The following is a 25,770-nucleotide window of genomic DNA, read 5'->3' on the forward strand; positions in this document are numbered from 1 at the left end:
ATCTTTTGCTTAACCTTAGCTTTCATTTACAATTTTAAGGGAGAGGAGGAAAATAATAAATCATTTAGTATGATTGATTGTGAAGTAGCACACATTTTCCAATAGCCCAAAACCGGGTCATTTTGTTGGCTCAGTCCCTACACTATTGTCTTATTCAGTAGAAAGAACTGAAAAGCACAAAGTTAAATCCCATTTTGAACAAAAATGTTTTTTTTAAATTCTTTCACAGAGGAAAGACTACATGGCACTGACCAAGTTCTTGCCACCCAAACACGAGTTTGTGATCAACGTGAGGTTATCTGAAGTCCAGATAAAGCTGTATGACCACTACCTGAACACCATGTCTGGACGAAAGGACGACGGCACCAAGACCCAATGCACCAGTCTCTTTTCAGATTACCAGGCTCTGATGAACGTCTGGACGCACCCAAGGCTCCTACAGCTGGCTTCAGCTAGATATGACAGAAACGTAGGTTTAGACAAGATATCCCTCTTTGCTTGGATCCACGGATATATAAATGATTAATTGATAAAAAAACAAAACATATATCACTGTGGCAAAGCCGGATTGTGATGATTTTTAAATGACACAGTGCGTACAAAAAAAAGGAATCAACATTATGAAAGAAATAAATTAGCAAGTTATAATCAACAATGACAGACTTCATACAAAAATGATAATCAGCATTTACAAATATATCACTTAGTAATCAACGGATAACATTTTTCATTATAATATATTACAATTTGTTTTGTATAAAGTATTAAGACATATGATTTGATATTCTCCATCACAATGTTTTAAAAAAAGATCTAAAAGCAATAGTGGGTATTCTTCTTTCTTTGATTTTGGAATTGGAATAGATTTAAATAATTCTATATATACAATTATTAATGATACTATTTACCGGTATTGGAGAAAAAGTTTTAATTGTGTCATATTATATTTGTCAGCAATAATGACAGGAAACAACCTTGTAATGAATTCTTTTCACATCAAATAATAAGTTCTGTCGTATAGAACAAATGCTGCATATTTTCGTCCGTTCGTTAGAGGATCTATCTGCTCTTGATAAGGCTGGTTAAGCACCTATTGTACTCAGCCTGACAGCTCCGTGCATACAGCCTCAACTCAAGTGCAGATAGATCATATAATGAACTCATTTGCATGCATCATTTATATATCGAGTGGTCATTGACACAAAGACGTAACTCCATTTTGGCCATTTTGAGAAAAAGCGGTTTATGTGTAACTGAGCACTTGGGCCTTAACAGGTTAAGTCTATTTTTCACTAGCCATTGACTTTAATGGGGTGTTGGGTGGAGTTAGGTCTTTGTGTTTCCCGGAAAGCCCACATTTTTTTGAACATTTTGATATCAAATACTCATTTTGGCAAAATATGGAGTTACGTCTTTATGCCACTGAACCCTCAATATAATGCACTCATTTGCATGCATCATTTTATATATACTATCTGAAGTTTTCTAATCTCTTTGCTATGCCCTGTGGCCTGATAGGCCGCTAAACGAGAGATGGACGATTTTGTGACCTCTGAAGAGGAGGATGATGACGATGATGACAGCGTGAAGGCGTTTGTCATCTCATCAGACAGTGACCTTGATGACCCCTGGAAGTCACATAGGAAGAAACCCGATAAGCCAAGCAGGTGAGAGGCTTAACCCATAGAAGCTCAGAGTTTTCTTATCTTCCAAATTTATAAGTTTTTCCTCCTCAGATTGGCAAGAATTAATACTGGTTTCAATATGTTTGTATTTTTTAAGTATAGACCAGTTTTGGAAACGCCCCCCTCTCAAAAAATGAAATAGAAGCTCTTATTACCAATCATGTGAAAGAATATGTTTTGACTAATACATGACGATACCAATTTTGCTGGGAAACTGCCTACTAATTTATATATTTGGTAAATTATTATATCTATACGGACTGGGTAGATATCGCGTAGTCCCATATACATCTTTCTTTGTACAGTGCTTGTAACTTTACCAAGACTGGGCCAAATTTCTTATAATTTTGATGATTCCAGAACCTTGCAGTTCACACCAATACTTATATGCTAGATGATCAACCTTTTCTGATCGATTCCACAACGTTTCTTTTAGTGCTGTAACATCACGGATATCTCTAATTCCGTTTAACCGCCTGTCAAAACCGGACGGTTTTCGGTTAAACGATTTATTAAAAAAAAAAAAAAAAAAAAAAAAAAAAAAAAAATTGTTTTTTTGTTTTTTTGTTGTTGGCCGTGTGAAAAAGCTGGAAGGTGATTTAACTGAAGGCGCCGATTTTTGCTTGTGAACTAGTCACAAATAATAGTAACAATGTCGTTTTAGAATAATGTGTAAGATCATTAAAGTAAATTAAAAACAGTAGAGGACCTAGGATAGAACCTTGTGGTACACCATGTGTTAAACTTGGATGAATATATATTGAGATCTATTTCAAAGATTACTTTCAAACCAAGATGACAGACAAATTGGAGTGTTGTTCTAGTTTCCAAGTGGTAAGTCATCACACCGATTACTGAGCTGGGAGAAATTGCCAGGCATAGTGCCAGGTGGAGGGGCATAAATCGAAACTTAAAAAAAAAAAAAAGGGAAAACGAAACCGTCCAATTGAAAACGGAATCCGCCATGGGCGGTCGGATACCGGACGGTTAAACGTTTGACTACAGCACTAGTTTCTTTCACAATGCAATCGCATGACCAGAACTGGTCAATACCTTTAAGTAATAAGCTATCACAATGAACTATTTTGATATCTGACTAATGTGTAAACATTGTCAAAGAATGATCAAAATTTTTAAAGGTGTTCTTCATGAAACGTTCATCCATTGTTCTGTACATGCATTTTGTTGTTACATGTTTTAATCTGTGAAATTAATTAATTCCTCTATCAATAGTCAAGAAGAGTTGTATTTTTGAATGATTTGATATACTAAACTTCAAAACAAGTAGAGAGTAGCTTTGGTCATAATTATTTCAGGAATTATGTTGCAGATGTTGCGCATTGTGAATTATTGTTGATAACTTGATATTTTTTATTAATTCCATATTTAATTTTTTTATGCAGCAGTTCTTCTCGACCGACAAGATCGCGGCGTGGGCAGGACAACGATAACAGTGATAGTGACGATGATCTCAGCGGCGAGGCCAAAAACGATGGGAACAACTCGGACAGCAGCGTTGAAGTGGTCAAGTCCTGGAACACCAGGAGTAGGGCCAAAGAGTCTGGACTCTCGGGTAAGATGTTTCATTGTTTTGTTAATTTTTATAGTTTATGTGAGACAAGAGCTTTGTTCAAACTTGACGCAGTAAATCACCTTTTAAGAAAATGTGGCAAAATGAATGGCTGATTAAGAAGAAGAAAGAGGAGCAGAGGAATTTGAAGAGTAGGTTAAGGGTGTGAAGAATGGTAAGGGTGTGAAAGTAATTTTGTTAAAAGCGGAAAGGATTTTAAGAGAAAAATGTGAAAAATTATGTAAGGAAATGAAGTATCAAGAAACTATTTGAAGGAGTAAAATGGTTCAGGGAGAATAAATACTCATGGATTTGCATGAGTCAAGAAGATCTGTGAATAATGCATAGCACATAATGATACAACTTTTTAATGTGCTTTCAGAGAGCTTTGCGATTTGTTACTTGACCTTTAGCTCAGGCAACCATTAGTAATACAGCACACAGGCATTCCAATGATTGATCCTACCAGGTAGCCATTTCTGCACCTGGGTCAACTGACAAATGTAGATAAATAATTCGCCAAAAGATGCTAGCAAAGTGTCGGGGACTCAAACCCCATGCCTTATGATCCATACTCTTCTGACATATTTACGATACCTCTGCATGTACTCAGTACAGGTAGTATAACATGCCGTGGCATAGTGGTTCCATTCACTTGACCCTTAATCCAAGGGTTGAGGGTTCGAATCCCCGCCTGGAACTAATGTCCTATGGCAAGACGTGAAACACTTTTGCCACTCTCCACCCAGGTAACCGTTGCACAAAGCCTTTTTTTAATGACAAATGACAAAAATCAGTGACAAATCTGCTGATAACCAATCAGAAGCAAGGATTTCAGTAGCTTATAACAAAAACTGTCATTTGTCACCGATGCCAATTTTGTGAAATGGGGCCCTAGGTGTAATAATGTTGTGGAGTGCCAGGAGTGTCCCAACATGACACACTATCTCAGAAGCCACCATTATGATTATTATTATTTTGACTGTTGACTTCCCATTTCAGAAGGAGCATCCACATCGGCAGCTGAAATCTACATCCCTCCTGAACCTGAGAAGGTTAACAGGTGGTACTCTGATTTCTTCTCCGAGGACGATTCCTTCAAGATAGAGCTTAGCGGCAAGCTGGTCCTCCTCTTTGAGATTCTTAAGATGGCGGAGAGTGTAGGAGAAAAAGTGTAAGTGTTTTCTGTAGTTCCTTCCTCTTCTCCTGGTAGTCCAGGGGCCCGTTTCATAAAACTTGTTATCTATAGCAACTGCTAAATTTCTATGACAAATTTGCTCTTAGCCAATCAGATGCCATGATTTTAGTAGCTTTTAACAGTAGCTTGTAACTTGTTATTGATATGAAGTTCCATGAAACAGGGCCTTGTATCCTTCAATCCTGAATATTATTACAGGTGTGTGCTGTGCTTGTGCTCAATGATAATCTGTGGTTCTGTTGTTCACAGATTTATTTTCCATCATTAGTCATTTTGACCTGCTTTAATGTAACAAAATCTTGAATCTTCTTGTCCATATGTCCATGATGATCATCTCTTCTTTTGTGACAGACTTGTGTTAAAGCCTGACTGCATCACTTATAGCTACTTGCGCCCTCAATATAGCAAACCATGCCTAATCGGTGCATGTTGGTCCCCCATGATCCCCTTTTTCTTATGTTAATTGACAGCTGACTTGATGAGATAACCATCTGTCTGTGACCTTGCAGGGAGGTCTAATCCCCCTGGCCACTAGTGCAGATAGGCTTTAATGTAACAAAACATTGAATCCTCTCGTCCATACGTCCATGATGATCATCTCTTCTTTTGTGACAGGCTTGTGTAAAGTCAAACCCTTATCCCTATTATTCTCCTACCATCATCGCACATGATGCTATTTTCATTCCGCTGCAGGCTTGTCTTCAGCCAGAGTCTGCTATCTCTGGACATGATCGAGGACATGTTGGCTCATCTAGACGAGAAGGCTCAGGAGGAGAGGGCCAATGGAGAACAGGACTTAGAAAATCAGGTAAGTCATTCAAAGCTAGAATAAATTGTAGGTCATTTCATTTGTCTCATTGTGGAGAAGTAAATTGTTAATCTTATACTTCGGTCACACCAACTAACCGACTCCTTTCCGACTCAAGGGTCTTCTGTTGGTTCAGTCTGGTCTTGGTCTTGTTGGTGTGATTGATGTATTACACCGGAAATTAATGTCAGTTTGCCATACCCTGAAAATGGCCAACATGGATATGTACACATGGGACAACATTGGTCTGGACATAATTCTGACACTGTCATGGAATACCTTACTTATTTTGCTTCTGTCTCAGCAATTATATAATTTCTTTCAGAAGTATTTAGTAGATATCATTTATTTCTACATGAATAAATATGTGGTGATAATTCTGTTAGATTTCTGTTGGAATGCATTTTGGAGCTACCAGGAGACAGGGTCATCTTCAAAAGTATCTTTGATATTTTGTTCCCCCTGTGTAGATCGGAGGTACTGGATCATGGATCAAAGGCGAGGATTACTTCAGAATGGACGGTTCCTCTGCAGCCCATCTCAGGAGAAGATGGTCAGAGATCTTCAACGATCTGGATAATATACGGTAAGAAAAAACACACTTTCATTAAAGCCCAACTGCACTACTTATAGCTACTTAGGCCCTCTTTTTCTTATGTTAATTTAGAGCTGATTTGATGAGATAACCACCTGTCAGTAACCACACTGGGAGGCCTAACCCCGCCTGGCCGAACTAGTGCAGACAGGGTTTAAAGTCACCTCCCCTCGTGTGTGATACGTCAGTCACATCAAAGAGACCGACATCGGACAGACAACAAATGGAACAAAACAATAGAGTTTGCACTGAATGGCCAAGAATTTGGTTTGGAATCTGGTAGAGGAGAAAAGAAAAGATTTGAATTGAGAGTGAGCCAAGAGTGACAGGATGCATACAATGTTCTTTAACTGCATGTACTGGCATGACGAGGATAATTTAATCTTTCCCCGTTTGATTTGGATGATAAAGAGAGCAAAATACAATGTCATATAGTGTACGATCAGTGCGAGAATCGGCAAAGGTTCCGAGGTAAGAGGAAAGCAAATGTCAATCAAAAGAAAAAAAGGGGAAGGTGACAGCATAGTCAGATTAAGAATGTTGAAACAGAGTTCAGTATACAGTAGGCTTGCGGGTGCACCATGTGAGAGAGAGGGAGGATGGATGAGCCCTGAAAAGGACTCGGTAATCTTTCTTGAGGGTTTGTAGTCCTGAAAAGGACTGTTTGTGTAGTCTTGAAAAAGACTGTTGGTTATCTTTCTTAGCTTATAGTTCTAAGGAGAACTATAGCGCTTGGAGAGGATGAGTGGCGGGAGTGGCTCAACGTTTTGAACAGGCTGACTATCCGTCGTCAGGATGTTGAGTATTCTTGTATAGAAATTTGTGCAACATTCTGTAGGTTCGCAATTGTTATTACAGTTATTGTGTACCAAATCTGTTCACATCCTTGTCGCTTCAGATCTCGTCTGTTCCTGATCTCAACCCGGGCCGGGTCCCTGGGGACTAACCTGATTGCAGCCAATCGTGTCATCATCTTCGATGCAAACTGGAATCCTAGCCACGACATTCAGTCCATCTTCAGAGTCTACCGCTTTGGTCAAGAGAGGGCAGTCTTCATCTACAGGTTTATCGCACAGGTGTGTTGATGGTTTTTCCCTGTTCTGTCAGTCTAATGCAAGTTCTGTTGTGTGTTTCCTTGTATTTGTGTTGAAAGAAATTTAATCATTTTTGGGGTATGAAATGTGATTGTGTGCTATTTATTTTCCTTTTATGTAAATTTCATTGCAAAAAAAATCTGTGATTGATATTTTACCTCTTGTTCCATAAGCCTTTGTGTTAGTAATTGCCCTATGCCCTTACAGTGACTATATGGTAGAAATACTCCCCAGACAGTGGAGATGGTGAACATTGTGCGTGAATGAAGCCGATGACCGGGGTAACGATATCTGTAAGCGCTTCGTGATGGTATTTTATATTAAGCACTATAAAAATCCAGATTATTATTACTATGATGTTAAATCTATTGATTGTCTCCTTTGATTCCTACAGGGTACAATGGAGGAGAAGATCTATGACAGACAGGTAAGACTGCCAGCTAGATTAACATATTTGAAGGAGAAAAAAAAGAATTAAAATGAAATAGCTGGAAATTATATATTTGTAAAAAGAAAAAAATGAGTAATAAGATTTTTTTCATTGGGGTAAATTAAAAAAAAATCTGTTCTCAAATTATTTTCAAGTTATTCTTAATATTCTGGAATATTCCACTTTGATTCTTACGTACCGTATAATGTACTTTTTTAAAATGACCCTTAATCATTAAAAAATAACAAAATGAAGTCAGTATTCGTAAGCAAATACAATTTTTCAATGCCATTTCAATAATAATAATTCAATTATTCATAGAATCTTTTGTTTGTTGAGAGCCAGTAGAGAGTAACTCAATTTTGATGAAAGATGAACCACATGCCCTTGATATGTATTGGTGATGCTATTCTTTATAATTGGCAGTTGTTTAGTACAGGGATTTCCTTTTAATGAAGTTTAGAGAAGTTTCAGGCAGTGGCAGTGGGATTAGCATGATAATATGCAATCTAGTATAGGAAGCTGCTATTTGTAAGTTCTATCAATATTTTAAAGGTCTAGACCAGTTCTGGTCATGCGATTGTATTGTGAAAGAAACGTTGTGGAATCGATCAGAAAAGGTTGATCATCTAGCATCTAAGTATCGGTGTGTACTATAAGGTTCTGGAATCATCATATTGATAAGAAATTTGGCCCAGCCTTGGTAAATTTTCAAGCACTGTACACAAAAATATGTATATGGGACTAAGCGATATCCGGATAGATATAATAATTTACCAAATATATCAATTAGTAGGCGGTTCCCGGCAAAATTTGTATCATCTCGTAGTATTCTTTCACATGATTGGTAATAAGAGCTTCCATTTCATTTTTTGAGAGTGAGCGTTTCCAAAACTGGTCTATACCTTTAACTTTGTTGTTTGTGCCCTACACGAATGCTCCATCTTACAGGTCATCAAACAGTCGCTATCACAGAGGGTGGTCGATGAGCACCAGATCGAACGTCACTTCACGTCAGCAGATCTCTCTGAGCTTTACAACTTCTTTCCAGACAGGCTAGATGACCCTGACAGACCAGAAAAACCCACCCCAGTCCTACCCAAGGTATTAGCCATTTTTTAATTTAAGCCTGAGTCGTTAAGATTTGTATGCAGATCCTGATTGTAACCTTTGAGGTACAAATACTTTTTTTCAACCCACACACTGATTTTTATATGTGGGCCATTTTGCATAGACTTGGCACATACCTAAAATAGGTCAAAAAGGTGGCTAGAATTTTACTTTCGACACTAGGTGAAATCTGCCACAATTCATTCTTTGAGGAAAGATAGTTGTGTTCTTTCATTCAGGACCATCTATTGTTGGATTCCTTTTTCTAGAGTCCATCTTGCTTTCCAAAAGGTGAAATTCTGCAAGTGTTTTCCTTCCCAAACAATGTTTGCGATCATTAAGTTGTGAGTTGGAACGTGACCATGTTTTATTTGATCAGTCCGTTACGATTTGAGACGGTACCCTCGAGAAGATTATACATTTATATCATTATTTTTGTATTTTTGCTTTGGTACCTACCTAGGACTATTTCCTGGCAGAACTACTGAAGAACCAGGCCAAGTGGATAGTGAAGTACCACGAGCACGACTCGTTATTAGAGAACCAGATGGAAGAAGAACTAACGGAGGACGAGAGGAAGGAGGCGTGGCAGGATTACGATGCAGAGAAGAACAGACAGATTAACATGCCCATTCCGAGACAGTTTGACCCTCAAGATATGGAGGTAGGCTGGAATAAGTATCAGTCAGTTCATCTACAGGGAAACCTTTATATATATATATAGGCTGCTCAACGGATACACATACCTGCCAACCCTTACGAATAATCCTGAATATTCCGTTTGTCTAAAGTTCGATTTTTGTAGCTGTTGTTGTTGTGCTAAAGCCAAATTAAGCTTGTTTCATCATGTTCCTGTATTTGTTCACGTGTTGTGTGCGTTGAATGGCTGCATGATCGAGCAGCGAATTTGTATTAGCTTTTTGGTACAGATTTACCGTGCATTGCCAGTTACACTGCCGCTGCAAGTGCGATTTCTTATTTTCGAAGGCATACTGTGCTAAAAATTCTTATTTCTTATTTTCAAATGTTGGCAGGTACATGAAAAGTGGTCTCTATGGGCGGGTGTTTTTTATGTACAGGTTTCAATGAGAAACCATATTCAAGGGAAACTAAAATTGTGGTCCTTTTAGACAGGTGGTCGTTGAAGCAGGTTCGACTGCATTTAATTTAATTTCCAAGAACATGACAATAAAGATACTTTTATTGAACACTTTTATGAGGTACTTTACCATGTCATGTCTAAATGAGGCTTGGGATTGAGGTGAAATTTTTTGAAGAAAAACACTTACTTTCAATTTATTCATTCTTCATTATTCTTCAGTATTCAGACGGTTATGATACAAATGGCATTGCACATTTCATGTAAGAAACTAGAAGAGAAAAACAAAATATGTAGAAATTAGAAAACGGGTATTAAAGTGGATGGGAATGACAAAAGCATTGATGCTAGTCATGTGTATCCTATAAATAATTATCATATGAAATACTGTATAAGCCAAAGTGCTTTTCAATAACTATCATTCTATTTCCATCGATCAGAAATAAATTAAATTAATCTATTGAAGTCCCCCATTACAATCAGTGTGTTTTCAAACTGAGCCCCATGACCTGATGACGGCTCTTACTATATTGGTCGACGATGTGTCCGATAAGCAACTGGGCTTTGTGATTGCGACATTACTTGCTGGAAATATTTTTGCGTGTTAAATTGGTGATTGATGAGTGGTTCACGAAAATAAAACCCCCTGCGAAAATAGATAGATTAGTTCATATGTTTCATCACTGATAATTCTCTTGCATTTTGATGTGTCTTCCTGCATGTGTAGAGAATCTACAAGGAGGGAGAGTCCATTCTGCGCATGGGGGAGATGATGTTGAACTACCCAGGTCAGTCAGGGTCTGGAATGGCAGGAAACAATGTTGGCCACCCCGGTCTACCAATGGGAGGACCCAGCAGTGGTATGCCTCAGGTGAGTGGTCGCAGACTCAAATTTCAGCTGAAAGGGCACACAAATATGAGAAACAAAATGGTGGAAGTTTGAAATAAATCAGACAAAAGGAACTGAGTTATAAGTGTTTGAAATATGAGATCGCTAAATCTGTGCCAATCTCAAATTCCCAATTTGGTTAGTGGATTGTGACATAGTCTAGGACAACTTTCCGGTTTGTCATGTACAAAAATATCATTAATTTTTCTTTTTGTCCTAATTGCCTACTCCCTTGGGGCCGTACTCAAATTGATTTATTGATAGCATACTATTACAGGTCCTCTAAAAAGAAAAGACCCTTCCGAGTCATACATTTTGAATAATTTACATTTACTCATTTTGTGTGTTGAAAAAAGGGGAAATTTATTCTGCACTTTGTCCCACTGTAGTTGTAGAGTAGAGTAGAGTAGTTGTCTATCGAGGTTGGATTTTTCTTTGATTTTTTTCCTTGAAATTTCTTCATTTTATACATATTCCAAGATTACAACAATCAGTAATTATTTTCAAAACTGGAGCGGTTTTCTAGTCATCCCTCCCCATTAACATTTCCTTCAGGCTTTATAGTACGGAGTTTAATTTTGAAGTCACAAATATGATTTGTGTGTGGAGCAAGCTATTGCCAGAGCATGTGTCAGACAATCTTTTCTGGATTGACTCAATCTTAATTGAGCCAAATTATATGTTTAATTGGCAAGAGAAATCACTTGCCCTAGTTTTAAATAAGCTAGAACACCTGTAAGATGGATCTTGAGAAACACAGAGAATCAATCATTTGTTTGTTTGTTGAAGGCACCTCATATGCAGCGTATGCTGGAGATGCAGAGCATGTATCGAGCGCAGATGCAGCAACAGCAGCAACAGCAACAGATGCAGCAAGAGCAGCAGCAACAGCTTCGACGTCTGATGATGCTGCAACAAGCCAGGGAAATGCCCAACACGGCCAAGATGATGCTGCAACAAGCCAGGGAAATGCCCAACACGGCCAACAGCACCAACACCGGCATGAGGGATCTGCAGAGGATTGCTCTTTTACAGCAACAGCAGCGGCAGCAGCAGCGGCAGCAGCAACTGCAGCAACAGCAAAAGTTGCTGAACCAGAGGGCATCGTCGTCCGAAGGCAAGGCCCCTTAAAGAGGGAGGCAAACAGACTGCAACAGGCCAAGTCAGACTCCTTCGCATCGCAGTCCGTCTTTTCTGAACTGAATGAATTGTAATCAAAGTTGCAAGTTGTAATGAAAGAAATGTCGATAGTAGTCTGTATAGGAACTGTGCCACATTCTTGTAACATGGTACGCTAGTAAGAAAAAGTTTGAAAAACATTTTATGAAAAATACCAATGTATTTATGTAATTCAGTCATGTCGAAACAGCTCTTGTACATAAATAGGATCGATTTTTAAAGTGTTCATGACAGGCAAATGAGAGATTGACATGTGAGGAAATAAAATTGATAGTCGGTATTCAATAAGTAAAGGAATAAATTTCTCTGAGTGGTAATTAAAGAAAGTAGGGTGTACCGCAGATACATTCAAAGTAGGCACAGTACAACATTTCAAAGATAGATTTATACATGTACTTGCACTGCCTTCCTAAAGCAAAGCACGTGGAATTATTTTAGTGTCTCGTTTTAAAATTAGTTTTAAGTGTCTCCTGTCTTTGTCGTAGCAAGACTGACAGACATTGGGCTAACAGAATTACTAGGGTGTTCAAGGATCTAAGTTTCAGTGTTATATTGTAATAGACATGACTCGAGGCTATCTAACACGGTAGATTTGCTGAAGACCATTACAGGTTGTATTCAAAATAAAGTGTGATTGATGCTTTCATATTACTTCTGTTCATCTTGGTCTCTTAGTTGAAGTCTGTTTGCATTACGTGTTGCTACGGTAGGGAAACCTCAGGCCAGCTGCTGTGTGGAAGGTTGTTTTTGAATTGGCGTACATATCTTGACTAGCCTATTTTGTGTTACAACTAGGTTGGTGCTTCTTTGAGAGGTGTTCGAATGAACACAGGCAGTTCTTCGGTGCTAATTTGAGTCACACCAAAATATATCTACATACTTACAGACATTCAATCTGATCGTTGGCGGAGCCATCAAGAGCTTGAGCCATCAAAAGCTTTAGCAGAATGGAGAAAACTTTTCTTCTCAGTTGTTTCTTTACTGGCTTCTTCGCTTTCTTGGTTTGATTTGAGTCTCTTTTTTTTTGCAGGCTCATGGTTATAGAGGGGATGAAGGGGGTTGTCTTCTTGTTCATCTAATCCCTAACACCTTGGAAATCTTCACATCTATCTTTGCATTGCCCTTATTGATCAGTTTGATGCTCTCCAACCTATGCACCACCTGCTCAGAGATCCTACTTACAAAATTAAGTGTTTAGAAAGTAACAGTAGTGAAGATCATTCGTAAATCGTAGCCTTACATGAAAGAATTGCATTCCATTCGCTACCATAGATGATTGTTTTTTCTTCTTCAGTTTTCTCTATGAGATAGAATGTCATGCTATCAGGATGAGTTCACACACATATCTACACATGTTTTATCACATTTGCACTTTTGATGTCTCATGTCATCTGCACACTTGCTTTTATTACGCAATGTGAATGATTTTGTTGTCAGTTACTTTATATGACAGTCAGAGCATCGAAATGTTATTTTATGACATGGCTCTAATAAAGGCTTTTCACATTTATCGTGGTAAAGTAAACTGGTGTTTTTAATTTTTGTTTATGTGGTAATGTTTGGCAAGTAGGAATGGAAATAGAGCTGCGTGCAATGAATGCCCTACACATGCTCACTCATGTGTGTAATACAAGATACGGAATGTGCAGCGCATTATGCTTTGTCATTAAAACAGAACTGCAGCGGTTTACAGCATATTTTAAGAAGTCTTTATTTTCCTGATTTCTTTTGTTTATAAACTCCCATTAAGACGTGAAAAGTTTCTCTTGACAGATTTTGTTATTCTGCATTCTCACAAACGCACAAATATAATATTTTTGAGCGATATTGTGGCAAAACACATGTGATAACGACATATAGGCTAAGAACTGCATATAGAAAGATAAAGTGGCTTTGTGCTTAGTTTGTCTGGATCAACCGAATTGAGTCACACATGTTGGCGTGTCATCTCAGAAGGTACATGTGGACCATCTCTTTAGTGCATTTAAGAAGGAATTTTATGTTAGAATCATTCTTCTTCAGAATTGCCATTCTGAATGGCAATTCTGAAGAAGTTAGGGACTCGATCTTAATCAGATCAACAAGGAAATCAAATTCATGTAACAAGAAACTAGAACCAGCTTTGATTACACTTACTTTTGTTTAGTTATTTCTAAATGGAACATGGATGAACTCCAAGACTAGTATTGCATAAATATTTAATGTCTTCAATTTCTAAAGAAACAATTTCTTTTTGAAAGCCATCTTGCTGGTAAGTGCAGAAGACATTTAATTTTCAAAAACTAATTCCAATCAGTGCTCCTATTTTTTGTGTTACAAAATGCACCCTCTAGTGTATTGTTTGTGCAATTTCATTGTTTTTTTGGATTATTTATTCAAACATGGCTCATGCTATTTTCCCTGTATATAACAGCACGTAGCTAAAATTTGTTTATCTTTGTATAATAAGAAAACTGGTTGGATGAAATTGAAACAAATTGTTGCTAAACTATGCTCTGCTACACATATGCTTGACAATGAAAAACGTGATTGTTTAATAAGTATTGAGATGTGACTCTTATTGAAATGTAATACCCACTTGTAGTGATGATGCTCAAGATATTTGTATTTATAACTAAGTGGCTTTTGAATGTAGACATTCCTTGAATACATGTGCAACCTGTATAGATGTTAACACCAGTTTGATCAGATGTGGACAACACAATGCATCCAAAATAGTGTTTAGAATACCTGGGACTGGTATTTCCTATGTACCATATTGAACAAGATATCAATCATAAAGTTGAGTTCTACCATACTGCATGTTCTGTTTTTGTCTAACCCACCTTTTTTATTTTTTGCAGATATACCTCTTGTTGAGGTTGGCTTGACTTTGAGTAAATCATTTTTGGCTGAACTGCAGAACACCTCGCCATGCATCAGTACAATGTATGAGAGTTAGGGTCAGGTCATGATGTGGGTCTGTGGTAGTGTTAGGGCAACCTATGTGGTTGGCTATTCAGTCGTTCTGTATTTCTTTAAAGCAAAGTATATGTTTTCATCTGTTGAGTTCATAAATGTTCTTTATCATTTCATGTATCTTTTATGAGGGTTATCAAAAGAGCTGCTGTAAGGTGTCTGGGAATGTTAACTTCCCTTTCGACGCCCCCCTCCCCCCCCCCCCCCCTTGGCCCCTCCCCTCTTCAACATTCAAAACCACTTGTTTGAAGTGATATCTGTTGGACTGCTCACCTGAAAGAATGTTACATTAGATCTGTGGCCAGTGTTATTAATTTTGTGAAAACTCTCTTTTCATAATTCCTCTAGATGATCTCGCACAATATTGTTTTTCTTTGGAATTTAGACTTCCCATATTTTTTTTTCAAGAAAGTTTTGATCCTCTTATCTTTTTCTTTCTGCTCCTCAAATTCTGTTTGATTTTGCTTCATATAAAAGTAGTCAAACTACTTGTTTCTTTTACTTTTACCAGAACTACTTGGATTTTAACTAGGGAATATTCATGTTGATGTACTGCATCATCTGAGCCAACTTGCCTCCACTTGGGCAAAGAGTTCCAATTCCATTTTCTGTTTAAAAATACTTATATTTGATGTATGTTTTGATAAAGAAGCGTATTTTTGGACTTTAACAATGGATCGGATGAATAAACAAAAGCAATTAAACATATAGCATATAACATATTCAAGTACAGAAATCAGAAGTTGTTTGTTAAAACAATTAGAAAAATATGATGTTTTACCTTGAATTTCTAATGCCATGTTGCAATTGATTGTTAAAGGTAATACAAAGTTTTGGGAAATTTTGAAAATTGGGTGGATAGTGAATCTTTACAATTTTGATATATTTTGATGCCCCTGTGGATGTATCATAAACACTAACAAAATTAGTCCCTAAAACTCATCTGTTTTCGAGAAAAATTGAATATAAAAATTTACCGGTGCTCCCTGTAAATTTTGATAAATTTCAAATAGCGCCTATGGTCGTGCAATGGTAGCTGCGATCATGAAAATCTCAGAATATGTAGTTGTGATATATAATTTCAAAACGGGATTAGCTAATCGGTCGATTTTGGTCAAGAAACATTGTTTCATAGCTAAATTAATATCTTGACCTTGAGAGGGAGCTATACAACATACAGAGTTTATTATTTATAATTTCATAACTTTAGACTCGATTTCAACCGCGACAAAGATCAATGAATATTGTAGGAACGCATATGCTTCCAATATGTTAATTTGAACCAAATTCATGACCCCATACCAAAACTTTGTAATACCTTTAATCCTTTACATGCTTTGGTATACCTATGGACCAAACAATGGTTTGCCGCAGTTGACTTTTGTAACACATAGATTGCACTGATGTCAATGTGGCAGTGTAGGGTTTTGACAGTGTTGTACGTAGTGTGATATCTTTAATAGGAACCGTAGGAAATACACAAGTTACATGTTGGCTACGGAGTATGGACTGCACAGTTTTTCATGTAGATTATAACTAAGTCACAAGATGGCGCTATAACCACTCGTCCTTCCTTTCTGTGCCGAAAGGAATATTCTGGTTATCAAATACAGCACATCCAGTGTACCATCACAGGTTTCCCATATACCAAGGTCAATGTTCAGTAATGTTTGCTGCCCTCGATGTGCGTGTACCACGAATGCTCTTAGGCATTCCAATTTTTTGTAATGGCTCCAGGCGTTATAGTCCATCGTTGTAGATAAGATGCCAGGTTTCCATTCATATGTACAGGTAAACAAGAAAGCCATATTTGTATTAGTGAAGAAAGTAACGCAGATCTCAAAGAATGTATATTACTCATATTTCACATGTAAGAATGTCTATGAAAAACTGATTTTTTAATGTGCTGTGCTCATGTAAAGAAACTTTGTAGGATTTGAATGTTTAGGTAGCCCATTTTGTCGGACATGTATTAACTGTTTACCAGTTTGTGACTTAATTTATTTTGTTGTCATGTTGCTTTTTCTTCAGTTGATCTAAAAGGCCTCATGCAGTATTTTAAGAAACAACAGTTTTATGTAAGTTATGTATGTCATTAAAAAAAGGCATTTTAAATTAAAAGCAGTCAACATTCACAAATCTTGCAACAGGAGTAATAGTTGTGCTTTGTGTCAGTGATTTGTGGTGATGTACTTACTTGGGTTTACTCCAGTGTAAAGGCATCAAGCTGTAATGTTGTTGATGTAGTCGTGTTTTGTCTGTTTTGAAGATGGTTGCCCTTACAAAGTTTGAGTATACATGTACCAGCTTAAGTCTTTTAGTGGCTTTTGGAGCTCAAGTTACCCCTTTTCATTTAAGGCTGTGAAAAATCTTTGCATGGGCTCTTTTGTCATAAGTTGAGGTGGCCTGTGCAATGTCGGTAATTTTGAGGTTATTGAAACATTTCTATCATTAACTATTTCATCTCAAAATTGTAAAAATTCACAACTTGTTTAAATTAACAACCAAAATTCCAATTTCTGATATCTCACAGAGGAAAATATAAATATACTCATTACTTAATGCAGAATAATCTATTCAGGATTTTTTTTTAAATCTTGAAGATTTAAATTAATAATTATTAAAGGAAAGTTGAAAATTTATTTTAGCCATATTGAGATTACCCTGGCGTATCTAATCAATTTACTCTTTAACAAACTATATGCACTTCACCTTATATATGACACTAAATTACTTTCACTCTCACAACACCCCTCACTGAATTCTCTTCCTCCTCTCTCTGAGGAGGTATTGGGTGCGATTACAGATAAAATTTATACATTTTAAGCGAATATAATTGACAAAATATACATACATTATTTAGCAAGTGTAAGTTATGGAGCACATCTCCAAGGCGATGTACATAATATACTTTAATGATGAACATGAGTCAGAAATAAATATCTAAGATCAGTGCTTTCTCTGAGGAGTTATTTGGGAGCGATTACAGATGAAATTTATATATGTATGAAGCAAATATAATTGAGGTCAGTGGTATATTCCCGTAGCTCAGCGCGTTGGCTGATGTCACGCTATGAATATTCATTATCGACCTGGATGAATGCAAACGACAACCAACAACAACAAAGCATAGCTATCTGTGATAGCTGACAGATAGGGTAACCGAGAGAGCCTCGGGAAATTTCCTGGCCGAATCAGTGCTTGTTGATCTTATCTGAAAGGTAAATGTCACCTTATCTTGGACTTTGAAAGAGATGTTTACAATTGTATTGGTTGTTGCATGTTGGGTCTGTTTTTGTGAGTTTGAGAAAGACTCGTCGCGACTAATCCCGCGCGCGCTAGCGCGCTGATGTGAAAGATGTTCGACGCCAGAGCTGAAGGGCCGGAGGAGCCTGGATAACGATGGGATTTCTGCAGTGCGAATGAATAAACCAATGGTGCAATGGCAATGCTTTTAGCCTAATGGTCATTTGATAGGTGCACGGTAAAAATGTCAGAGGTAAAAATGTCAAGGTTAAAGGCGCTAGTGACAAATACTAGTGTAGGTTATTTGTTTTATTATTTTGGGTTTCTAACTTCAGTTTAACCCTAACCCTAACCCTAAACCTAAATAAACCTAACCCTAACCCTAACCCTAACCCTAACCCTAACCCTACCCTAAGTTCCTAACCCTAATCCTAACCCTACCCTAACCCTAATCCTAATCCTAACCCTAACCCTAACCCTATGATATGCACATAGAGCTGTTAACTGAAGTTAGAAACCCAAAATAATAAAACACACTAAAATATCCATTTTTGGACCCGTAACTCCGGTGTGGAGAAACTAAAAAATCCCCCAAAATCAACTGAATCTTCATCAATTGTTCAAATAATGGTCATGATAAAGACGTTATATTTCTTACTCCTTTCGTGTCAATTTTCGGAAGTCTGAAAGATGAATTCATCATGCATTTTGTACAATTTGTATGTTTTTTTTTTAAAGTGGCAATTATTAATTACTAGGGGCCTACATGTACGTAGATCTGTTAGGCCTACTCGTGTAAAATGCTCCAAAAAGGCTCGTATTGCATCAGAGAGCATATAGAACCAGAGCTTTCAGGGCCCTAAGGCGGGTCCTGGACCTCGGCCGCATGGGTCGGGCGCTCTGCGCTCGAGATGTGCGCGCCATGCGCACATTATTTGGTGTCGCTCCTCCCTATTTCTGATTTCCAAAAGTTGGCATCTCTGGAGCACATGCAGTTCTGATTTCCCTGTTCTATACTGGAGCACAGTTTGATGATAAATTTAATCGTGAGGACCCCATTTTTTCGTAGGTAAATCGCACATGTATTCTTCAACTCTTTTTACGGTATATAAAAGATATATTGACTGCTTTCATATTCAAGGCTTGGTTGTTACAGGCTCTCAGGGACGTACTGTACATTACATCCTGCTATACGGTGAATCCACCATATTGAACTGAGTTGATTTATTGCTGACTTGAACCTCACTTCCACATAAATATTTTGCATTTCCATTGTTTCTTCTTTTTCTCTCTCATGTAGGAATACCTAACTCGTAGTCTTACATCATGCCCAAAGCAAGAGGAACGCATAAATGCACCCAGTGCTCCTACAGAAGCGAACGCCCACATGACCTCAAAAGACATATCTCTAGACTACATGGGGAGGGACAGAGTGATCGTGAATCAAGGCCAGAGAGGACAACTCCCATTCGTAAATGCTCGGTGCGACTAAAAGGCATTGTTACGCCAGTGCCTGGAAATAAAGGACAACAGAGAGCTCTGTAAGTAGGGTAGGAAGGATGAACATTCTTTTGTTAGCCTTAGGCTGATCCAGGGGGGGAGGCCGGGTTCCCTCCCCTTGGTGAAAAAAATGTGTAGAAACAAGTTAATTTTTACCTCTTTGGAGATGGGCTCCCTACCCTGGCGCTCAAGGGGAGGGGGGGGGGGGTGCGATTTTTAAATTTTTTTTGAGGGCCCCACAAAAATTAGTGCTCACTACCCTCCCCCCCCCCCCTCTCCCCCACCCCAACTGAGCGAATTAATAGCAACTTACACCTGTATATGTTGCTATTGTTTGTTGTATTGTAACAGGTGGTCAACTTTGGCAAAGTTACATACCACTTTTGGTTGTTTTGGTCGAGCTGTTGAACATATATTATAATTTCAAATTGTGATGTTAGTGTGTTTCATGACATTGTATAAAAAGGATTGAGGTTTTACCATTTCAGATCTGTTCTATTTCAGTAGTAAGTTCTAAACAGATAAAACTGATCAATTTTGAATTAAAAAAAATATCTGCAGGAGGAAACGAGGCGTCACTAGCTACATTGTGTCTTCTGACAGCGACTCATCAGAGTCCCTACCAGACATCTCCAGGGGTCATCTGTCAGGGGTCAATAACGGCTTTGTTTATCAGCTAAAGAAGAAGGAGCCAAATGTAGATGAGGAGGAGGTTGAAAGCAATAGCTCAAAGGATGTGAAGGATGCAAAGAAGTGCAATGGATCTTTGGCCCACAGTTCACTCAATGAAGAAATGCCAGAAGGTAAAAACAAGTTTGTAATTATTTAATTTATCAAGAATACTGTCGCAAGCCTTCATATATGTATCACCATATAATACAGTTTGATTAGATTTTGGAGTAAGTACATCAAAAGTCAAAGGTCATAGAGGTCAATTTTGGAAATTACAGATATTCAACTTCAAATATTGATTACCGGTATAGCTTCTTGTATACACAATAAATCGAGAATTGGCCCTTACTCGTAACTTTAAAATTGTTGTTCTTAACGTATGAATGGATTCCATTATTTGCAGATGCAAGCCCAACTGTAGAATCGGTGATCTGCACGGCATGCTGCAATCAAATCAACCCGTTCGAGAAAAACGCCTTCTTCGGTCACCCAGTTCTGAATGTGGTATTCTGTAAGGTATGTTTTATTGACTTGTCAATCAATTGAAATCATCTGCTAATTTGAGAAGGGGGGGGGGGGGTGGACTTTTGGTGATGTGAATTGGGCAAAGAAATATATTCCTCTAACTTAGATCAGATCTCAGAATTTACACAAATCGTCGCTGTTTTCACGAAGTGACGGTAGTGAAAAAAAATTGCATTCACTTTGCGTGACGATTTTCCTCACTGCCGTCACTTCGTGAAAACAAGGACGAAATGTTCACATACCGTATCTTTTTTTTTCTCACCAGAAGCAAAGTTCATATTATCAGGACCAAATTTTTGCGATCGTTAGGAGCATTCATTTAATATATTGGTGATCATCATGAGTGCCATTTTAGAGCTTCCTGCGTAAGAATTTATGTATGTTGGAATAATGGTATTAAGTGTAGAGGGGCAGGTCCAAGCTATTTGGATTGTGATGTACGGGACATTAAGAGACTTTAAACAAGAAATAACAACAGATGAAATTATTTATATGGCTATCTTTTGGTATGAGTCTGTGGCTATTATGGGCTAGTTCATTTGTGGAAAGTTTTAGTTCTGACCAATTTTTTAATTAATTTTTAATGTAATTAATGTGCTGCGTGACGTACGGGACGCTTGTTTAAAGTCTCTAAATGTCCCGTACGTCACAATCCAAATAGCTTGGACCTGCCCAGAGTATATCAGTTTATAGTTAAAAACATCATATTCAGACTTTATTAATGAGCTTATTTACTGGTTTAGGTCACATTGAAAGATATAAGGTAACTTTGTTATTAAATGAAATGAAGGAATTCAAATCGCCCCATAACTCTTATGTGTAATACAGGACACATATATTTGAATTTGTGTTTGTTTAATTCTATTTGGTTTAGTTTAAAATGTGGTAGGGTGTATTTTTTCAAATTTTCTTGTTGAAACTGGATTTCAAATTTGGGAAGATATCTCATGGGGATAACCATGCCGGTGATTGAAAGTCTCATGGATGGTGAGAAAGGACATAAATGGTGACAAATAAAATCTCAAATTTTCCTACGTAAAGTTTTTCTGATATCAGTAATATGGTTTTTGTGATGATGTTTAAATAAATTTGTTTATTGATTGTCGGCAATTATAATGGATGAACTCCTAATTGTCCTTTCAAACAGTTACTTTTGGAAAATTGTCTTTAAATGTTGTTTTTTCAGGGATGTTTGGAATTGTACAACAGCTGTCCCTGGAAGGAAGATGAAGATGGCATTGAGGAGGACTGTCGTTGGTGTGGGCAAGGCGGTTCCCTATCCGTGTGTGACTTCTGCTGCATGACATTCTGCAGGCGTTGCATCATGTGCAACCTGGGAATAGTCGAATTGGATCGTACGTTTTCAAAGGAGAAGTGGAAGTGCTATAGGTGTGAGCCTGCACCCCTTAAAGAACTGGTTGCCAAGTGCAATGCTCTTTATTTACGGTGTGTAGTGGAAATGGAACTGAAGAGGCATGGAACAACTAGCGATGATGTTTCTGTGAATGAACCTGATGCCCAAGATAAGCCTGAAGAAGGCGAAGGAAAGAGGATTGGGAAGAAATATGAGGAAAAGGATGATGTTGAGAAGGAGTCTGAATCAGAAGAAAATCTACACAAGAGAGCAAAGAAGGTCAGAAAATCTGCAGAGGTGGACCCCACAAGCAGGGATTGGCCTCTTAGTTTCGACTCGTCTTCCGGTGAAGAGTCTGTTGCTGACAGTGACAGCTGTTCTGGGTCAAAAAGGGAGAGTCGCAACAGGAAAAGCAAAAAGATTGACACTGATGATGACCTTGCAGCTTCGGAATCAGACGATGTCTCATATGAGAAGCCGAAGCGAAAAAGAGTGACGAGATCCAAGACTGCGTCATCAAGTGAAGAATCGTCCGTTGAACTGAAGAAACCCAAGAAGAGGGGGGCAAGGAGGGAGAAATCATGTCCTTTGTTGCTCATCGAGATCTCCACATCCAGTGAGGACGAGGAAGATGAGGACACATCAAAGAAAAAGAAAGGCAAGAAGGCCACAAAAAAGAGCCGTAAAAAGATTGACACTGATGATGACTTTGTAGCTTCGGAATCGGACGATGTCTCGTATGAGAAGCCGAAGCGAAAACGTGGGGGACGAGGCAAAGGAAAGAAGTGGAGGAGGATAAATGAAGATACGAGGAGAAGATACAACACTGCGTCCTCAAGTGAAGAATCGTCAGTGGAACTGAAAAAACCCAAGAAGAGGAGGGCCAGGAAGGAGGAACTTGGCACCAGTTCGGATGCAGACTCCGGTCAAGAAACCAAGTCAAAAAAACGTGGGGAACGAGGCAAAGGAGAGAAGTGGAGGAGGATAAATGAAGTTTCTGATTCAGAATCTGAAGAAGACATTGATGATGACTTAACATCATCGGAATCGGACAATGTATCAAATGAGACGCCGAGGCAAAAACGAGCGATGAGATCTGAGACTTCATCCTTAAAGGGCAAATCCACTCCAAAAATACCTTACTTTCCATAGAAGCAGAAAAATCAGAAAAATCATTAAAAAAAGTTTGAGCAAAATTGGATAACCAATAAGAAAGTTATGAATTTGTAATAACATGAATAACTTTGTAAATCACAAGAAAAATTGGCAACTCACCCATGAGGTTGTGATGTCATTGCCTCACTGTCCACTAATCATTTTCTTAATATTGATAATATAAATATCCAATTCTCCCCCCTAAAAATCTTATTTCCTCACACCAGCATCCAAGTTATATTGATAGTAATATGTTTTTTGTATGGGTGCAATAATACAAATCATATACCGGTAACCTGGGCAAAGGCATGGGGAAATCAAGTTTTTGGGGATAAAAAGGGGAATTAGTGGGATGAAAATATATAAAGCAATTGATAAATAGTGAGGCAATGACGTCACAAGCTTATAACCAAATTGGCAATTTGTGTAGTGATTTTCTAAGTTCCATAGTTTTTCATACTTTAATAATAATGATAATGCTTTTCATAATTGTTTTATATTTATTTTGAGGCCGCCATCCTAGTCGAGCATCCCTTATGCAGTATGATTGCAGTCTCCTGCACTTTTTCCACAAACAGTTTGAATAATACTTCAAATTTATAATAATATTGTTATATAAATATTGAGTTTTGTTATTATATGTATATATGTAAAAAACATTTTTACATGAAGTTATTATTGTTTTATATTGTAATATACCTTACATGTATAAGTTCTTTGTCATTCAGTTATACTTATTATATTTGGAAAAATGCAGACAAAAAATAAAATTAATCAAAAATAAAATAATGAGCAAAGGCAAGTAGATTATGTCAAAATTATGTATAGGAATCTGAGCGTAATACATGGTTATATTATGGTTCAGAGGCGGCGCTCCCAGGGAAGCCCGGCCCCCCATTCCGGGGTCGGAAGTACCGCATGCCTGTTCCCAAAATGTCCAGTAAAGGTGTACTTTTCACGCAATAAAGTCCGGCTCGTAGTACACAAAAATCCGGCCCGTATTGACTTTACGCACCGGACTTAGGGAGGTGTGTTCAACAGGAGAGAACACGCATATACGTACCCTAAATAACACTGAGTGGGGGGCCGGGCAGGGGAGTAGGGAGGAAAAGTGCCCAACCTTTTCAAGTACCCCAAAAGTGCCCCTTGTTACTTCAGATCAGTGCCTATTTTACTCCTCATTTCTTACCAGCTCTGATAAGTGCCCCTATTCAAATCTGACAGGTGCCCCTTTTACTTTGACAAGTGTCAAATTTCCTGTATTATAAGTTCCCTCCCTTTTTAATAAGTCTCCCCTTTCACCTCTAAACAATGCCCTGTTTATTGTAATACGTGTCCTCTTTCCTTTGTAATATTTGCCCATTTTCCCTTTTTTATAAGAGCCCCTCCGCTTCTCATAAATGCCCCTTGAAAGTGCCCGGCCTTTTCAGCTACGAGAAGTGCCCGTTTTTACGTACTCTGATTTTTGTGGTCTCTCTTCTAACCCCATCCAGGATCCTTAACCAAACCCTGAAAGGACAAGATCTCTCACTTCGAGAGGATAATAACGTCCAAAAGCATTGTGAGTAATAATAATTTTAATAAAGCCCTCTAGAACATGTTACTATGATATGTGCGCTTAATTTGACGTATCGCTATGTTGTGGCTATAACTAGAGCAATGTGTCTTGACATGTAGAATTTCAGAATGAGAAACATGAGTCCAGGCGGATCCATGGGTCAATTGGAAGTGCCCCCCCAGCCCAAAATAATGGTAAAAAAACAAGAAACCTAAAAATTACCCTTTTTAAAACATAAGAGGGGATGCCAGACCCCCCCCCCCAAAAAAAAATAAAAATTAGTGTTTCTCCTCTCCACCAACCCCCCCCCCCCCTCCCTGCTTATTCACCGGCTGGCTCAGTCGCTGCTAAATTTTTCCTCAAAAACTGGACCCCCCCCAAAAAAAAAAAAAATATGTGCCCTTACCCCCGGGGTTGGTGATTTAATTTGATTGGTCCCCCCCTCCCCTTGCAAAAAAATCAGGTAAATTTAACCTTTTTTAAAATATTTAAAAAATATGGCCCCCCCTCTCCCTGTTGCAAGGGGGGGGGGGGTGGGTGTTGATTCGGCGCAAAGAATTTTCTTTGGAGGGCAAAAATAGTGCTCCTTACACTCCCCCCCCCCCCCCTCCTCGGGGGTACTCAGATTTGGTTTGGACAGGGGTGTGCCTCGAAACTCCTACCCATTATTAGGGGTCATTTTCGAGCATTTTTCGAGCATTGTTTGCATGGCAAACCACTGAAAATTTTGCAAATTTAGGAAATTTCAAAAAAACAGACCTATTTTGAATGGTATTTTGTAAAAAGTGGGCCCCATGTTTAGGGATTTTTGTGTGAAAAAGTTATCCATTAGAGCGGCACACCCCTGTATATGTCCTAATATGTGGGTACCCCCCCCCCCTCTAATTCGCTAACTCGCCGCTTAACATTTTCTGACGGATTGGGCCCCCTATTTGGCCCCCTCCCTTGCCGCCTGCTGGATCCACCCCTGCTCAGTCATGTAGAAATACTCAGTTTTTAAGATGGGAGCCCCCCCCCCCCTGTAGCCCTTACAAAGTTTGTGTATTCCAGCTGAAATCTTGGATTTTATTTCCTTTTCATTCAAGGCTGTGAAAAATCTTGTTTATAAAATGCTTAGTTTGAAATTGGCTCTTTTGGCAAGAGTT

General features: G+C 38.2%; 2 protein-coding genes across 5 annotated transcripts in view; both read left to right on the forward strand.

The window, feature by feature from the left end:
* Positions 1–13,721, forward strand: part of LOC578567 (transcriptional regulator ATRX homolog) — a 29,571-nt gene extending 15,850 nt beyond the window's left edge. For 2 of the 3 annotated variants that reach the window (XM_030980687.1, XM_030980688.1), the window contains exons 14-25: positions 230–469; positions 1,519–1,667; positions 3,089–3,258; positions 4,258–4,429; positions 5,147–5,261; positions 5,732–5,847; positions 6,755–6,932; positions 7,345–7,377; positions 8,332–8,484; positions 8,954–9,154; positions 10,317–10,460; positions 11,268–13,721. In XM_030980687.1, the coding sequence (XP_030836547.1) occupies positions 230–469; positions 1,519–1,667; positions 3,089–3,258; positions 4,258–4,429; positions 5,147–5,261; positions 5,732–5,847; positions 6,755–6,932; positions 7,345–7,377; positions 8,332–8,484; positions 8,954–9,154; positions 10,317–10,460; positions 11,268–11,609 (2,013 nt within the window). In that variant the 3' untranslated portion in view covers positions 11,610–13,721. The remainder of the gene's footprint in view (positions 1–229; positions 470–1,518; positions 1,668–3,088; positions 3,259–4,257; positions 4,430–5,146; positions 5,262–5,731; positions 5,848–6,754; positions 6,933–7,344; positions 7,378–8,331; positions 8,485–8,953; positions 9,155–10,316; positions 10,461–11,267) is intronic. The other variant, XM_030980689.1, reaches the window with a different exon arrangement.
* Positions 13,722–17,719: 3,998 nt separating this feature from the next.
* On the forward strand, positions 17,720–23,078 carry LOC105446088 (transcriptional regulator ATRX-like). Of its 2 annotated transcripts, none has more exons than XM_030980690.1 (5): positions 17,720–17,836; positions 19,162–19,402; positions 19,923–20,164; positions 20,437–20,549; positions 21,745–23,078. In XM_030980690.1, exons 2-5 carry the CDS (start codon positions 19,188–19,190, stop codon positions 23,062–23,064), a joined length of 1,890 nt encoding a protein of 629 aa, XP_030836550.1. In that variant the 5' UTR covers positions 17,720–17,836; positions 19,162–19,187; the 3' UTR covers positions 23,065–23,078. The 2 variants fall into 2 exon arrangements, with proteins under 2 accessions (XP_030836550.1, XP_030836551.1); XM_030980691.1 differs by lacking the exon at positions 17,720–17,836 and adding an exon at positions 17,990–18,114.
* Positions 23,079–25,770: the final 2,692 nt, after the last annotated feature.

The sequence above is a fragment of the Strongylocentrotus purpuratus genome, unplaced genomic scaffold (genome assembly GCF_000002235.5).
Source record: "Strongylocentrotus purpuratus isolate Spur 01 unplaced genomic scaffold, Spur_5.0 spur5_scaffold_11, whole genome shotgun sequence".
Taxonomy (NCBI): Eukaryota; Metazoa; Echinodermata; class Echinoidea; order Camarodonta; family Strongylocentrotidae; genus Strongylocentrotus; species Strongylocentrotus purpuratus.

Bases quoted from the DNA above. Each gene is read 5' to 3' on its own strand.
- LOC105446088 (XM_030980690.1), top strand. From the start codon at position 19,188: ATGCCCAAAGCAAGAGGAACGCATAAATGCACCCAGTGCTCCTACAGA. The intron at 19,403-19,922 runs GTAAGTAGGGTA...AAATATCTGCAG, and splicing joins AAAGGACAACAGAGAGCTCT to GAGGAAACGAGGCGTCACTA. The intron at 20,550-21,744 runs GTATGTTTTATT...TTGTTTTTTCAG, and splicing joins TGAATGTGGTATTCTGTAAG to GGATGTTTGGAATTGTACAA.